We start from the raw sequence: 18,071 nt of genomic DNA, 5'->3' as shown, positions 1-18,071 counted from the left end.
CAGCCAGGAGCTGGGGCTGGTGCTCCAGGACTTTAAACCTCTGTTCAGGTCTTCGTCCTGATGAGCGATCGTGATAATGCCAGAGCCCCGGAGCTTGTGATGAACTGTGGCCCTGAGCAAGGGAAGGAGAGTCGGCTGTTTATGATATCATCAATGGATTTCTCACCTCTTAATTGTAGGTTACAGAGGAGCATCAGGGCAAACATCAATAAAGCTGATAAAGTTTATTCGTTAATGCAGGAAGTTAAGACATCATCTGCCCTACTTTAAACCATTATGGTTCCTGCTTGATATAACATATATTATCAGAACATTATGAGGAGAGCCTGGCAGGGACAGCACAGTCGGCAGCCTTGTTATCTTTTATCGCATTACTTCCTTATCTTTGCCCAATGTCTTAACCTTAATAACAACAAAGGAGCCTTGTGTCATGGTTTCATTACAGCAGTGTCGTAATCCTCTGTAGAAACAGTTTCTACAACAACAAATACAGATCAACATCAAATAGTGTAGTGCTGGGTTGCTGTGATGTGTGTAAACTTGTAGGTAGCGTGTTAAAGGTTTAATTTAATGGGAAAAATAATCACAAATTTGGACAGTGGTCCTATTTCTTTGGAAACTTGATATGTGGTCTCAAGCGCTGCTGAAGTATAAGTGATGTAACCTTACCCCGTTCTGTTTGGTAAACGGAGACTAAGAGTTGAGGAAAGAAAGACGCCATGAAGATATCTATCATCCCCCTCCGTCGCCCCACCTCTGGCTCCCCCATACACACTCACACACAGGGCTCTAATCCTGCCTCTTAGGAGAGTAAGTGATAGCCTTGTGTAACATTAAAACAGGTCTGATCTGATGCAACCCGCAAAGTCATTCATGCGACGCATTCCAGGGTTGGGATCCTGATTTTGAAACGGTAAAAGATTCGGTTTCACTTTCCCGTTAATGTCATCTGATCAGCAGGAGTATAGTGCTTTGCCTTTTCTCTCGGTTTCCGTCCCTCCCCTGGTTTACCTCTTATCTCTGCCCTCGCTCTCGGTTATCTTCTCCAACTCCACAGAAAAGGGTGCCTTTTTCTTTCTGCTCTCATTTATCGGCCGGCCCTGTCCCGGGCAGGCGTGGCTCCGGACTCCGCTCGCCTTCCCCCCCGAGGGACACGCCCTCTGCTCTTATCTCTGCCATAAATCCCTCTTAAGACCCCTAATCACAGATTAATGGGGCTGTAGAGAGGGAGTGCCCTACTGTGCTTAGCCTCCCTCATCACTGATCCATATTCTATATCTGTGCCATTGCTCAGCTGGTCAACTGATACGGGGTGTGATGATGTGGCCTCCTGCAACATCTCTCAATTTCAACATCTGTCTTCATGACATTCTGCGACCTTGAAATATCTGTCTGGGGGAAATTAAACTTCACCGCTATATCGCTCATGCAATGACAAGCAATCCTAGTCTGGGATCATATGTTAGATGGCGAGAATAGGTCTAAATGATGTCCTTTTATCATTCGCTGAAGTGGACACATTATCCCGTCTCTCTGCCTCAGAGGACCACACTGACAACAGCTCTAAACTGCCCCGCTGTCCCTCTCCCCTGTGATTACTCCGGGGTGAAGGGCAGGTGCTTGCCTCTCCTTCACACTCTGCCAAGACGGGGGCCACGGGAAAAAAAAAAGTTGTGAGAGACAGAGGCGCATTTACTCGTAAAGTCACTGAACCTGGAGTCATTACTGCAGCGAGGTGATTGTTTGTTTTGCCTGCCTCTCTGCCCCCCATCTTTACCTCTGTCCTTCATACACAGACAAACTCAAGACTAGTGATTAGTAATAAAGATGCCGTGCACATGATGTTGCCTGTGGGGGTACATGAGCTCTTAATTGCAAAGGGCAAACATGCTGTGTTTGAGGAGTGACCCTGGCCCTGACAGCGCTGACCCTGTCCGGCTGTTCCTTGTCCTGAGCTGCTCAGACTCTAGGTTGGAGTTCCAGGTTCCTCTTCTAGGCCTTCAGTCGGAGTAGTTGGATCGATCGCTGCCTCTGAGCCTCCGTGCTGCTATGAGCTTTGTAGCACCACAAAGCTGCAGTCGTCGACGTTATTGCATTTTCTTGCAGCTCACATCTTTGCTATTCATATAAATGTTCTCAATGAAATTGTGCTTCTGCTAACGCGGAGAGGCCTGATATAATTACACACAACAGTGACGTTCCAGTAATAGAAATAGTGTTGATACATCCAGAGTGTCTTGCTCTGTGGATCTCAGTATTTGCAAGATGAGTCGATTGGAGATCAGATTGAAGGGGGCTCATCTCCTGGAATATAGATTCACAACTCATGTTGCAGAGGGTGAAATTCAAGTTTAGCCCTAAGACACAGATGAATCGATATGAAGCCGGTAGTCATAATGTTAATATACGATGTATGCCCAGTGATCTAAAGGCCAGCAGATTGACCTTGGCTTCTCCAGAACCATCGCAAATCTCATGATTATGCCTTTTCTATCAGTGAATGGAGGGGAGGGGGGGGAGTCTGGTTTTCAGAATACCCCAGAGGTCTTCCTGAATCGTGTGGTGCACACAGAGAGTGTGGGTACATGGGTCAATGTCTGGGTCTGGACCCTTGTGGTGGCTGTATGGGGGGGTCTGAGGCTTCTCAATCCACTGTGCTTGTTGTTGCTGTCGGGCCCTCGTGGTTTGTTGTTCATTACTGAGATTGGTTTTAGCAGTGAGAGAAAAGTCACAGAGAATTGTAGGTTTTTTTAATTACCTCCTCAGCGAGCAAAAGCTCCCTCAAGCATAGTTTAACTTTGTGTGTATATGTGTGCGTGCATGCTTGTGTGTGTGTGTGTGTGTGAGTGAGTGAGTGATTAAACGAGAAGAAAAAAAAGAAACACAGAGCGCTGCGGCAAGTGTGAGGGTTAAGGGAGAAGGAGAATCTTGCCTCAGGCACCAATCGATCCAATCCTTGCAGTAGAAGTCCCAGCCTCCCTTTGGTGAGGCTGTGTATTGCATTAGCTCATCTCACATTCTCTGTCTGGAAGCAAAGAAGGGAGGGGGGGAGAGGGGGATAGAAAATAGGCGAGAGGGTGGTTGAAAGCGGCGGAGGAGAAGGAAGGGCAGCGCTTTGAAATGAAGGGGAACGTTAGACGACTCAAAGCGAAGCGAGAAAAGAGATGCTGAACAGCTGGGCTCAGAAGCGGAGGCTGCACTCTGCTCCTCTCTTGTGTCTGCCTCAGATTTGGTATTGGGCACTTCGTTGTAGCGAAAGGAGTGGAGTTCGTTTAATGGCGTGCACCTGTAGCAGGGGGGGGGACTGATTGTGCAATGACAGAATAATCCCTTACACCGCCTGTGTCTTTTTCCCCTGGCGAGAGGTAATGGGGCTGAAGTAAGTAGGGTCACTCGCAGTGTCAGATGGGATCAGCGTGGCAGAGCACACACACACAAACACGCTACACACACAATGAATTCAATCAGGGACAAAGAAAGTATAATAGCATTATGTAACTGATACTCGCAGACCCACTGCCCAAAACACACTCGCAGGAGTCAGACACACAGCGTGTATTATTACACCTTGGATGAACTGCTGAATATGCATCTACCAGCTGTAACACAATACTGTATCTATACATCAGTCTGCCTCTTAATCATGCAGATTCCATGTAATCGTGTACAGTAAGCAGCCACTGATCAAACACTGCACCGCCTGCTGCACAGCTCCCCTCACCGTGGGCCCACATCTAAATAGTTAATGGCTCCCCCCCCCATAAAACCCCAAACTTCAGACCATTTCAAATTAGAGAGGAACTATCTGAATCAGGAAGGCAATGGGCAGAGCAGATAGCGGTGCAGCTCTTCAAAGTCCTCTTTAATAAAACATATTAGTCTGCCGTGTCTGGTGGAGGTTGGTGGTGGTATTGGTGCAGTGTGGTGGTAATGGCCTTGTGCGTAGTGAGCAGTGTAAGATCAGCTCCTGCCTGACCAAAGGGCCGGGCCTCCACAGCACACAGTCAGTACGCTGAAAAGTGCAGATTTCTAATGGGAGTTAATTAGCCTAGTTGTGCTTCAGACAACTCCAATAGCACATATGTATTTTTAATAAACTTTATTCAGCCTCAGATATGAGACTTATTCATTCTTGCTAAAGGCTTCATCTGCCGCTCGCGCTCTCACTCCCGTCTGTTTCTCTCAGAAATGCTTTAATCTCCACAGATATGTTTTTCATTCCCACAGATTATCTATAAAATGACACAGAGGACAAAGACACTTTCATAATTACAGGGATTTCTCACCGAGACTTTATCTTATTTGTAATTTAGCCACTAAATTATGAAACCCCAACTGATATGTGAAGAAATAACAAGTTATTTTGCTGCTTATTAGCTCATTGCCTCCATCAAGAAGGTTTTCATGTCTGTTTGTTTGATGGTTAACAGGATTACGCAAAAACTACGGAACTGATTCCCATTAGGTTTTGTGGAGGGGTGGGGCATGACCCCAGAGAGAACCCATTCAATTCTGGAACTGATCCAGATAAACGTGCAGATCTGGGAGATGTTTTTTTTTTCATTTTCTTTAAAGTGGCGAGATAGGGCGTTAGCCTTGGCAGACGTATGCACGATCCGAGCGCCCTTTTAGTTTGCTATTGCTGTCACTGCAGCCATAAACAACCACTGATATTTGTGACCAATAGATTTTGAAAATACATATGCAGCCTGAGACATCCCCAAAGAGGAGGCTGCATTTAGTCTCAAGGGACAGCCCAGTGTTTGTGTGGGATTTGTGTGAGAACGTGTAGAGGTTGCCCAGAGTCAAAACAAACTCTTTTCTTATAAGTTTATTTCCGACAAAATAATTTTCTAAATCCTGCGCAGCCTTTGCTCGTTAAAATACGAATGACCCACAATCATGATGTCCTTGATTGGGCAGCTAGATTAATTATATTCCACTGACCACTCTACACAGTGTTGAGGTTATTAATCTCTCCACAGAGCTGTCACTAATTATGCTGACTTGACCTGAAATATGTGGTGACCACAGGAAGCTGCCTCCTCAGCACCAGATTTCTGGGGTAATAGAGGATGGGCGGAGGGCACAGAAATGAGGCAGCGGTGCAAGTTCACTGAATACTGGGTAAATTAATTGCAGGCCTGTGCCTCCAATTAGACCCGACTCTCTTTAATTGGTGCTGAATGAGCTCCAAAGGCTCTGAGATACGGGAAGGAGGAAATAATTCATTCTCTCTCTCTCTCTCTCTCTCTCTCTCTCTCTCTCTCTCTCTCTCTCTCTCTCTCTCTCTCTCACACACACACACACCCTCTTTCTCTCTCTCTATTGTGTGTAAAGGCACACACAATGCATTCACAACCAGGTCCCACCCCCCAGAAATTAACAACAGGAAGCTAATTTGCATGTAAAGCAGGTTTGATAGCCACAGCTGACTAGTCAGAGAGCAATAATAATGACCTGAGATAGCACAGGGGTATTAACCCCCTTGCTACTGCTGTTGGCGTTGCTGCTGGCTGCTGTCTTGCTTCAACAATGCAATCTTGCTCCTGCTCCTTTTTTACTGCTAAGCTATGCAGTGCACCTATATCATATCTTTCATCTGTTAATTTCCTTTTACCTTTAAGGTGTGTCATACTCCTGTTTACTGTTGCCTTCTTTTCTCCTCTTTTCTGCTCTTTGAAGTGAACAATGACAGAGTCGCGTAGCTGCAGCAGTGCTCAGCTTTACTAAAGGAGCTGTTTCTGTAATTAAAGGGTGACTCCACACACAGATTGGTAGTTTATCTGGTCTGTCCTCACTACTTTACTACTTATCAGCATTACCTGTTATTGTGCCTAAAAGACTATGTTCCACTACTTTCAAATAGTATTTTGTACATATACCCATGTATCAGTACACTCACGTCTAAATAGTGCATGACTCATCCTAACATGCTCCATATTGAGTCCCCAGAGTTGATTGAAAACATAAAAAGACAGGATAGTATAACATGACATAAAGGTTAATAATTTATGAACATGGACATAAATATGGGCAGAAGTGAATGGAGGCTCAATAACCAGCTGCAACACAACTATACTCCCCATCTGGTAGAGTGGTTTATGTGAGGTATTTAAAAGATGTCCACCATCAGTTGCTAATTACATCGCTATTGTTGTATTTAAAACTTTCCTCTTGAGCAAGACAGCATGGGCCCTGTGTCCTGTATCTTATTGAAACAGTTGAATAAGGATTCCCATTCAAATCTATTCAAGCTGTGTAAATTATAGCAGTTGTGAACCTTCTTCTTTGTCATTTTCTTCTCAGGATCTCGTCTGCGCCAAGAGGACACCCCACCCCGGATTGTGGAGCACCCCTCTGACCTGATAGTTTCCAAAGGGGAGCCCGCCACTCTCAACTGTAAGGCAGAGGGTCGTCCAACCCCAACAGTGGAGTGGTACAAGGATGGAGAGCGAGTGGAAACGGACAGGGACAACCCCCGTTCTCAGCGCATGCTGCTGCCCAGCGGCTCCCTCTTCTTCTTACGCATCGTCCACGGACGACGGAGCAAACCGGACGAAGGCTCCTATGTCTGTGTTGCCCGCAACTACCTGGGAGAGGCAGTGAGCCACAATGCCTCACTGGAAGTAGCCAGTAAGTGCAGCATGTTTTTTCTGTTTCTTCCCTGGCCTCTAGCGTGGGTGTGAATTTTAGAGTTTGGGTTTAGCTGCAGCTGAATAGCAGGCTCCAGTTTCTTCCACAGTTTCTGTAGTCAATGTGTTCATTGAGTTGGATAATCTCTCAGGAGATGGGCAGGATGTGTTTGCCCCAGCGGGTTCTGCAAGCCTGCAGAGCCTTGGGGGAGAAGTGGCCTGATCATTCCAGGGTGAGTGCTCCTCTAAAGGGCCCTTGGTAGGTGGTCAGGAGCCACAATGAGAACAAAGCCCTTTATGTTTTGGCTCGGCTTCTGCTTTTTGTCAGAGAGGTAGATATAAATAAAAGTTGTTTTGTCGAAAGAAATGAGGTTATTGCATTTGGGTTAAGTCATTGTTTTAGTCATCGTTTCAGTTAAGAGATCGTCAGAAATTCGTTAGCTCTCGTGCAATGACAGGCCGGCTTTGATGTGAAGTGGATTAAAACATTCCTGGGGTCAACATGCAGGTTCTGAGACATATTAGCCAGCAGAGTAATTGGCATCAAAAGGAATATAATGTAGGAAGAGTAAATAATCATCATTCTCTTTTGTAAGTGGTGACCAGTGTTGACAAATTTGTTCCCATGATTCTTTAAGGGGCAGCTTTCACTGGTGAGGTCAGCTCTTCAGATGTATTATCTCTTTGCTCTCTTGACTGGCTGAGAGCGGAGGCTGAGGAGGAAAGCTCAGATATCAACCGCTCCTCCAGCATGCCCAGAGGCTGTCACCAAGCCGCTCACTGTAATCTAATCAAGATGGGGAAAGACACAACGGTGTGTGTGTGTGTGTGTGTGCGTGCGTGTGTGTGTGTGTGTAACCGAATGACATGACTGGGTGTTGCATTGGCTGCTGGTGTATTGAGTGTAATGGTCTTTGGTATGAGGTGTTAGTCAGATCGAACATGGCTTCCTGCTGTGTATTTTTGAATTTAAGCTGTAGCTGGACCTCTGGAGTGAACAGATGAGACTGTTCTTGTGCAAATGGTGTTGGCCATATTTTCCACCTTCTATGTCAGCTCAGTGAAATGTAAAGTGTGAAGCATCATGCAGATCAGAGACCTTTAGAGGCCTCCTGATCATATACTGGGCTGTTTATGGTGTATTTAATGAGCTTTGCTTTTGAACTGAGCAGAGAAGCATCCATTCAGATGATTAGAGAGGAGATGAGTGGAAGAAATGAAAAGAGAGGTGCAGAGTGGTGGTCAAATAAGAGAAGAAATATTGTGTTTAGCTCGTAGTTTCCACAGGTCAGAGTGCAAAAAATATGTTCCCCCAGTAGATGAAATACCATGTTTATTTCAGAGGTGGATTTTTCAAGAAGAAAAACAAGACACTTGGCGGGACATGTGAGGACCAGAGTACACAGCGCCATTGGCTCAGTCTCAAGTTTGGGCTGCTTATTCTGTCTAAGGTTCAAACAGACCCATAATGACAAGCCACTGTGCTCCAGCCCTCTCTCTCCTTCTCGCTCAGTTGGTGTCTCTCACTCCCTTCTCTGCAACTCATGCTTAACTACGTATAATTATGTTGTCGGAGCAACCGGGACGGAACCCTGCCGGAGAAAAGAGGCCTATAGAAAAAAAAAAAGAAAAACCCCAGAAACGCTGAGATTTCTTCACAAGGCAGAGTGTAGAAAGAGCTCGCCATAAATCTGACTCCTGAGGGTATATGAGAAAGTTCTCTGGACTCCTTGTTGTCATTAAAGATGCTCGTCATGCCAATACTGTTCTGTGCTGAACATTGTCGACAGTGTGTTTAACTTGGTGTCAGAGTGAGTTGAGGGCACCGCTATAAGCTTTTAATTTCCAATGAAACGCCAAAGCGGGAAGTCGCGGTTTTAATTTGTGTTTACTTTGTCAAGCTCTCACCGCGAACGTTTTCACTTTAAAAGCTAAAAACACAGCTTTTTGGAAACGCTAATCTAAAAGCCTGGCTTCCACAGTTTCCCTGGCTCACCAGCGATTGTTAACATAATCCAAGTTTCAACAAGTCCTGTTTTGCCAGGCTAGGAGCGCTAACCCAGTTTGTTTGGTTTATCATTAACCACATGTACAGTGCAGCCCACAATCTCTATATCTCAGCCTCTTAACCCAAAGCCTAAGCTAATGCACTTACCATGAATCATGTTTGCCTTGTGTTTTAAAATGAGCTGAAGCTAGGATTATCCTTTTGTTCACGTTTTATTTTTCTCTTCAAATAACGAACTTTTGTGCAAAACGACCATTGATAAGGAACTAAGGGCCACATTGACCTATATGCTATTTAAAACACAGTTTCTATGACTTCTCTGACATTAATAGGACAAAATTTTAAATGTGTTAAAACTGTTCAAAGCTCTCAAGATTGACTAAGGGAAAATAATGCACTGCACATTTTAAGTCTTCCCAAGCTTTCTTGAGATCATTTTCAAATTATACCTAAAAAACTTTGGATGCTGTTCTCATAAATGTGCCCACTCTTATTTAGCATTCACTGTACAATACAATATGTGTGCGGTATTCTCTGTGATAGGTCAGAGGAGTTCCATCCATTGCTCTGCATGAGGCCCCGAGAGGCTCTATGAATAGCTTGTTTTCCTTTTCCTGGATGCGGAGATAGTAAAGTGAGGTAATGGACGGCACACTGCTCCACTCGAGGAAAGCGATAACCTCAGGGCTTGCTGTCTAGTGGCCTGGCCGACTGCACCGTGCTGACCACACTGCGCTGGCTGCAGGCCTTGTATACACATGCAGACTCCGCTCTCCAGAGGAAGGGTTTACTTTTTTTACAGCCACTAACAACAGAAGCAGAGAGACGTTGACTCGAATCTGGCCCAGTGCTTATATCACTATTCCGCCAAGTTTATCTGTGACTCTCATTGATCTCGATGCTTCCGTGAAATCTCTGTCAGCATGAGCAGCCAGCTGGCTCCACTGACTCTGATTAGTGGGGGGAAGGTCGGGGGGGGCGTCGGATGTGTTGAAGCAGGCAGGGTTCATTCTGACAGATTTGGGGCCATTCCTAAGGGTCATCTGCCGAGCGGAGGACAGTTGGCTGGCATGCGCCACTCGAATGGCACCACCTCCAGCGCCACCTCCCACTGATCCGGGGTCCGCCTGTCTCTCTCTCGCAGGAAATCCCTTGTACTACATCTGTTGGCTCTCAAAGACTTGCGGTCTTTAATGGTGTCCCTCTGCAGCTCAACTCCTCCCAAACGAAACCCCCTCCTCTTGACACAAACCATCTGAGTTTACTCTATCTCACATTTCTTTCTTCCCTGCACTCAACCGTCTCTCCTCCCAACTCTTCATTATTCTCTGCTGCTATCTACAAGAACAAGCCCTGCACCTAGACCAGGCTTTTCCACCTTCTGGTGGCAGAGTAATTATTATTTGTCATTACAAGAGTGACAATACAGGGCAGCACAGATCTGTCCATCGGTTTATTTTTGGGTGTTGTGTAGACAGCATTTAACCTCTTTTTTCACTTTGGCCAATAACTAGAAGTTTCCAACATAAATTGAGACAATGAGTGGAAGTAAGAGGAAGTGATGTAAGGAAAAGAAACAGCAAAGAATGAGAGGCTGATTAAACATTAAAAAAATTCAGGACAGCTAAAGCCCGGCAGAATCGGCAGTGAGAGCGCTGGCAAGCTGCCAGGAGACCGGAGGCCGAGTGTGTTCCTGCGCTGTGGCAGTTATTTGTCTCAGGGAGGTTCAGAGCAAATTGGTGAAAACGGCACAGCCAGGGTCGGCCTCATGAGTCAACATGCAGCCGAGACGTGGGCTCCACACCACAGAGTCTTTTTGGCCTCCGCTCTAATTTGTTTTATGTTGGAATGCAGACCCCTATCCACAATCTCAAGGGCCAGTGGTGTGCGCGTGTGTGTGTGTGTGTGTGTGTGTGTGTGTGTGTGTGTGTGTGTGTGTGTGTGTGTGTGTGTGTGTGTGTGTGTGTGTGTGAGAAAAGTCTGTTATAGAGTGTACAAAGGTTTACATGCATGCTGTTGGCTTTAAAACAAATCCCAGAGTATTTGATGAATTATGTCTTGGTTTTAGTTGATCTTTTTTCTGAATAGTCGATGGGTGTGTGCTGCTGGTCGAGGCTATTTTAGTCCAATGCCGTTAATCTTGAAATTATAGTACATGGGAAACAACTGGCTTCTGTCTAATTACAGTCCCCATCAGCACATAACTGTTAGCTAGACTATGTGAAACCTCTGCTGAGAAAATATGTTCAGCACATGCATATCAACTCGTCTTCTATCAATCCATATATGTAGAAAACAGTTTTTAACATGCATGTTGCGTGCTTGACCTAGCATATTTACCACTTCAGGGTATTTCCATAAATCAATGCAATACATGTAATTAAACCCGGAGCATCTATTTGCTGCTGGTCAATACTTAAATGTCATCTGGAGGGAAGAATTCCCCCGATACGCTGCAAGATCGACGCGTGTGGTGACTCTGATGGCACGATCTGCTTGTTAGTGTGCTGGACACATACCTTCAAACTTTGACTTCATTCATTAAACATAACATCAGACACAACTTGGCATATATATGCGCTGACATAACTCGCCTTAAATGCACTTGTCACTCCTGCTGTGGCGCCAGCCTGGAGTGAAGGGAAGGAGGGCGCCCATGTCTCTTTCAGTCATGTAAGAATCTGTCAAGTGTCACGGCAAATTCAGGATTTTCTGAACGTGTTTTTTTTTTTTTTTTACAAACACACAAGCGTGACCTCGCCCACACATCGCCCTCCCCCACCAAAACTAATACTGCTGGCTAGATGCGAGGCCAAGCGGTGAAAATGCTCAGCGAGGGAAAGAGCAGTGCAGCAGTGGATAAGAGCCGGAGCGCAGAAGCAGGGCAGAGTTTTAGGTGCTTTGAGCTGTTTTACAGCAAACACTGGCACCACGCCTGAAGAGAACACACATCCTGCAGAGGGAGAGAAAGTAGCCTGACTGGTTTGTATTAGACAGTAGGTAGAACGAGATCGGGCGATGCAGGACTTCCTGTGTTTGTGTCTGTGGTTTGATTCCATCAATCTGTCAACATGTGTAAACTGGTCCAGTGAACAATGTCTTAGCAGAGAGTTGTGTGAAGGTGTCTGCACATGAGCTAAAGGGGCAGGTGTAAAGACGTGGGTAAAAAAGAGCCTGCCCAAAGTCCCATCCATCACTCCATGCTCCCCCATCTCTGACAGCCCACTGGGCCAAGAAAGAGATGAGACGTTCCCCCTCCTGAAGTACACTTGAAGGTTTTTCCTCCGAGAGAAAACAAAAGAACAAATGACGACAAAGCTCGGCACCGTTAAATTTTTTGTTTCATGTAATTTCCACTCTGAATCTTTATCATTTGTGTTATCAGTTTATCACCAGTGGAATTTACTGTGGGGAGGAAATTGCACCATAAAACAATAAACAGACCTTGGGTAAATAAGGTACTTTTTTTTTAAAGGCAACTTAAAATACCTCTCAGTAGGTGACACTTGAGTGGGTCTATGTAGTGTGATAAATATTTTCCTCTTTGATCTCACCCTCTCTCTCTGTGTATAAAAATAGGAGGATGAAATGCATTAGATGTGCTAAACACAGCTGTTTCACACTGACTTGTTTCCCCCCCCCCCGCTCAGATCTCGGCTCTGTGCATTCATGTAGGAAATGTCTCTGTTAACAAGGCAGGGGGATGCTGACTTATGGATCCACTTTAAGCACTTTCTTCTGTTTCTGCTGAGGTTTTTTTGGAGCCCGTCCATTTACACGCGATGACATTTCCCAGATATCTCGGTAACGTCTCTGAAAAAAGTAGTGCCACCGCACAGCCTACTTTCTGGGTGTCTGGGCACTCCCCAAAAACGTGTGCGTCAGAGCTTTTCTCTCTCCCCCCACCGTCACCACAGCGACTGCTTATTCATCTCTGTGTAATCCTTGGCTCTGGCTACGGTGCAGCACACATGGGAGGGATGGGCGCTGGGTCCCAGGATAGTGAAGTATGATATTAACATTATGAAGTGGTTGTCTAGAGTAGATAAGATACAGTATGTGAGCTCTTGAGTTCCAGTCCTCTACGACCACTCTGGAGGACGACTGATAGCAGAGTGCCCTCACTTCCTCTCCTCTTAAAAACCGTCCCTGTTGTCCTCTTGTGTGCATGTTTCAGTGTGCAGTTAGTTCATGTTTATGTGCGGCCTTTATCAATTTCTTTCCATATTTGTTCGAGGTGTGTGTTTGGCCCTGATCCATGTGTGATAAATGCTCTTGGTGGTAAGCTGTGTGTCAGTGCTTGTGAGAACCAGATGAATGGATGCTGCTGACTCTAATCTCCACTTCTTCTGCCGGGACCTGGGTATTACTCTTGTTGGGAGGTGTAATCTCCTCTTGGTCTGGAGCCTCTCCCGTGGCTGGAGAGGCTGCGCGCATGTGTGTGTTTGCGTGTCTGCGAGGGCAGTGTGTGCGTACATGCCTGCATTGTGGTGTCTGGTCATATGACGAGGCGTTCTGCTCTGCGGACATGCTCTGGTTATTAAACCTGGGTTAAGCCTTTACTTGAAACCTTCTATCATGCTCCTCGTTCCGAGACGATGGAGTTAGGGAGGATTAAGGGGTTTGGAGACTGGAACTTCAGGGATTTTCAGTCAACATTTTCGCAAAGTTAGAAAAATGTGCACAAGGGCACACTCTCAACTTAAGGTGAGCGTGCACAGACCTTGTGATGGCCCCCCCCCCCCCTTGTCTTCACTGTTTACTTCCAGGAGACAGGCCACCAATTCACCACCAATTGATACTTTATCACGTACCCTCTAACTCTCAACCAACGGCAGACATCCAGCTGTGAACTCCTGGAAAAGTTCAGCACGGGCACAAAACAAGAGCAGTGAAATGTCAGACACATACTCGACAAATTCGCCCCCAAAATACTGATGGGTTTCATTTGGATTTTTAAGTGACATTGACAATGAACTGCAGCATCTTTGATGCAAGTATATGGCTCACATCGTTGCTTTATCCTCGACATGGATGACATCTGTTAAATTGTAGATTTGTTGGGTTCGCTGAGGCGTTGGGTAGCAAGGGTTTGCTTGCAGGTTGTTTCTCTTCAGATTCATTGTACTGATAACATGGGAAAGAGTCTGTGGTGCTATATCAGCCTTCATCTGATATATGTTACCTTTCTCTCTGTTTCTCCTTCTACTTTCCACCCACTCTCACTCTGTCTCCTGTGATATTGATAGAGAGACAAAGGTTGAGGCAGAGAAAGGACAGGAGAATGGGAGAAGAAGCAGGGAAAAAAAGGAAGTCTGAAATGTTATCAGACTTGTAGCATGTTCTTTGCCCTGGAGCGTGACAGGCAGGAAGAGCCGGTGAGGTAAGCAGTAGACCCAAACACTGATAATGATCTGCCTTCTGCTATCTGACTACAAATGAATTGCAGTCTATTTGCTGTTGACTGTGGATAGTCGCAGCCCTGCCATCAGTCAATGACAAAGGCAAACAGGGGAAACATGATGGCATCCAATTGTCATCTAATTGCCCTTGGTTGCCGGGGAAGCTAATCTGATCATTAATGCAACAATTGGGACAAAATTGGTTTCTCCTTGTCGTGTCGCGGATACAAGAGTGGGTTGTAAAATAGGAGCGGTATGAGTGAGAGCTGATGCTCATTATCAGCGTGTCGTTCTTATGCAAGCTCTCTTGTTATCATGACCTTTCTGTAATGCTCACAGTTCATTTCTAAACCCTGGACACTCGGCATACTTGGTCTCACATTACAAATAAAGGGGCCTGACTTCATTACCACAGTACTAATGACGAAGGACGGAAAAAGAAATGGATGAACAAAAAAAGCCACAAGCTGACACCGAACGTGTTAATTGAACGTGCGCAGGTCAGATCTGCGAGGACTTGTTGAAGCATCCGTCTCGTCCTATTAACTTGGAGAATGTACTTTACGCACCTCAGGCTCAGCTAGCGAACATAATCATCCTCCTTGAAGTGTATGTAAACACATACAATAGTCTAATTAGGACCACGAGGAGAAGGGGTGCTTGAGTGAGCGGTGAATAGAACAGATACACCCTCACCTCTTCTTTGTGCCGGCTTGACCTTTCTGAACAGGGTGTGGCAAGGACACAAAGGGATCCCCATGTAACCATATACTGCAGAGGGTCGGATAAAGGACAGACAGGGGGGACGTCATGTGTAAAAGGAGAAAAGTAGAGAGGATCCATTGAAAATTCAAACAGTAGTCGGTGTTGCTGAGGGTAAGTTTGAAATAGCTGACATCTGACTCAGTGGGGACCCGGTATTGTATGACCATAGTGCTGCTGTTAGGCTCCGGGGTGACATTTCTATTCTCCCTTCCAGACCCCTCTCTCTTTCTCCGCCTCGCACTAGTATCAGATTCTCATCTATCAGTGGTGCCTCGGCTCCTTTTAGCCAATTTTTACTATCTGATGGATGGGATAGAAAGCCCCTCATTGACCGGGTGGGACATAACTAGTCTTTCCCCCATAGTTCTTCACATCCCTGAAGATAACTAAGGCTAAAGCACTCGCTAATGCTGGTTTTCAACACTTATTTTGTCAGTGTGTTATTCTTGTATATACCCGTAGTGCAGTATTACTTTCTACCCCACCACTTCTCCAGAGCCTTGCAGTGTATCACTTGCACCATTCGAACCTGTTTTGCTTTCTATGCCAGCATCATGCCGATAGTCATGGTGTGGAAGCAGATGATCTTGGGTCCTGGCCTTTGCGTCCAGTCTCGTTTTTCCCTGCCAATGGGATTAGGGGAGAGTGCCGACTCTGCAGGTGGAGCCTGTAAGTTAATTTGCCCCACTGTTTGGAGCTATAATAGCTTATTGATTGCCTGACAGAAATGCAAGAGGCAGCATGGAAGGGCAAAGAGAGGGGAGAGAATAAGTTAATCATTGCTCAGTGTGTTGCCAGGATTTAATCACATTACTCAAGGTTCACCACTGCCATGTAAATTCACTTTCAACCTCAGAGGAGTTGGAGTGACTGCTCTGGGTACGAGGGGACCCTCCTGATCTCATGAAACCTTTCCTCAGCTGGGGCCCGGTCCCTGTCGGCCTGGTGCTCCCTGCCCTGCACCCGCCTCAATCCTCTCGGTTTCAAGCTACCTGCCCAGGGGCCCGGCCTAATTTATGTTAAGCTGTAGGGTTAATTTGAGCTATGCTACCCAGTGGGGACCTCCATCTGCTGTAGTGCTGCTCAAGTAGTCTGTAAAACATCAGCCTGGTCTCCACGAATCAGACCATCACTCGCAGATGGTTGGTTAGGCCAGCACTCATATCTTCCACTGGTCCTTCCACGCTTAAGTGCTCCTGTGCAGTGTGTGCCTGTGTGTACAGTATGGACAGGAAGGTCTGTGTGTGTGTGTTACTCAAAGGAACTCTGGCCCATTAGCACTGCCTTCATATACATATCCTCACTACAGCTGGTTACCTGGAAACTGCACGTGCTGCTCTTATTTGACTGATGTCCATGTAGCTGCCAGCACCAGCACAGACTCGCACATCGACTGCCCCAGACCCGAGTAACTGTTTCAATCCCACAGTCACCGACCAGAACTGATGAAGCTCTCATTTAGCAACACAATCCATTCCCTGCCGTGCTTACTCCTGAGTGTATAGCATTTGCTTGTTTTTACTCAGACTGCAGTCAAAAAAGGGGTTTAGCTGTGGTTGGAGTTTGCCCATGCTCCGGCCTGGCTTCCATCAACCTGTCTGCACACAAACACTCGGCTAACCGAAAGCAAAACAATGGCCCAGCGAGGAGTAGAGGTGAAAGAGTGAGATCATGTAAACACAGAGACAGGGAAACGTTGACCTTGCACCCCATCACGCACACTCTGCTCCTATCTGGCGACAACAGGAACATCTGGCACAACTGTCCACCTTCACTCATATCTCAACCTCATCATCGCGACGGGGACCGCAGGTACAGCATTCGCTCCTGTCGGAAACGGCTTGATCCGATTTGAAATAATTGCATGGAATCTGGCGCTTTGAGATCAAACGCGCAGAGGGAGAGATGGGAAGGAACAACAAAGACGGGGATAAATCGTGGAGAAGAAAATAGCGGACAAGCTGCCATTAAGCGTGGGATGAGAGAGTGGAAGGCTGAGGCTCCGATTTGGACGGAGAGTCTCTCTTGGCTCGTGAGGGGAAGATAAGGGGACAGGTGGTGTTCTGTTCTCTCAAAGATCTCCGACAGCTGGCAACTCTCTCGCTATAAGCGTGCTGCCACAGAATGTATGCGTGCGTGTCCCTGAGAGTGTGTGTGTGTGCGTGTTCGTGTGACATTTGTTTGTCGGAGCGTGTGTGTTTATAGGTGCATGTGCTTTTGCGTTCGGGGGGTCTTTCGGCACTTGCCAGCTTAGATATCTCCCTAAAGTCTCAGCTCTTACACCTAGGATATTGTTCTACATTTTCCTTGTGCTTTTTCTGCTCACTGGCAGCCCCATGGCCATTTATATACCAGTCTGTTCTACTATTGTTTTTTCTTCCTGTGTGTGTAGCAATACTGCTTGAAAGCCAAGCAGGTTGATTCCTGTTCTGATCCACTTAAAACTTAAGGAGTGGTCTGGTCATGTTACTTAGTCTGATGTTTACTTTGGTGCTCGTACCTAGCTCCCTGCAAAGACTAATGTTAATATGTCTGTCATGAGTTTAGGTTTAATATTGCATCGAGTTCTGTACCACTTTTAAACCGACATTTCAAATTCTGCACTTTTTCTAGTCTGATCTCAGAAAAAATTCGATAATTGTTTGCGTTGAGTTTCTCATAAACTCAGTTTAATGGCCAATGAACTGTTTCCATGCAAAGAAGATCCCGGGATCTCAAATGAGCCCAAAGCAGAAGGGACTTTAAATTCGTCTTTGTTGGCCTGGCACTATGTAGTGTTCATGTACTCTGGTTAGTTCAGAGTTCTTTACTGTGTTGGCTTTGGGCTTGCTCCACGTCCAGCTCTGTGTTTGATCGGGGCGGTGTAGTGGTCGCCACTGAGAAGAGCTCGTGTCATCTCAGTGGCAGACTGCTTTTGTTTGCAGAAAAGAAAAAAGAGCAGGTCCTAAATGGGCCAGAGGCGGTTATTTGCTGTTGGCAAACAGACGCTGTCCTCAGTGGTGCAGCACTCAGTCACCACTGTGGCCTGACAGCTGGCTGTCATCCCTCGGTGCAGCCGAGTTAGTTCAAAATGCAAGTTGCTCTTAAATTTAATTCACACTCCTAAACACTCTGCGGCCATTGTTCTCTGGTGGAGGCTTAGAATGAAGATTAGCCTCCAGCGCTGCTTCTGGTCAACACAAAGAGAATCTATTTCCTGGACCATTATTGATTGATGTCAACTCTTATAAGCGTCCTCTTTTTTCTGCGTCGAGCCAGCGG

At 46.1% G+C, this 18,071-nt stretch overlaps 1 protein-coding gene across 7 annotated transcripts in view; it reads left to right on the top strand.

The window, feature by feature from the left end:
• Positions 1 to 18,071, top strand: part of robo1 (roundabout, axon guidance receptor, homolog 1 (Drosophila)) — a 210,719-nt gene that overhangs the window by 98,502 nt on the left and 94,146 nt on the right. For all 7 annotated transcript variants that reach the window (XM_047339574.1, XM_047339575.1, XM_047339578.1 and 4 more), the window contains one exon: positions 6,310 to 6,636. In XM_047339574.1, the coding sequence (XP_047195530.1) occupies positions 6,310 to 6,636 (327 nt within the window). The remainder of the gene's footprint in view (positions 1 to 6,309; positions 6,637 to 18,071) is intronic.

Source organism: Hippoglossus stenolepis, chromosome 4 (assembly GCF_022539355.2).
Source record: "Hippoglossus stenolepis isolate QCI-W04-F060 chromosome 4, HSTE1.2, whole genome shotgun sequence".
Taxonomy (NCBI): Eukaryota; Metazoa; Chordata; class Actinopteri; order Pleuronectiformes; family Pleuronectidae; genus Hippoglossus; species Hippoglossus stenolepis.
The sequence above is the reverse complement of the archived record's forward strand: the minus strand, read 5'-3'. Positions and strand labels throughout refer to the sequence as shown.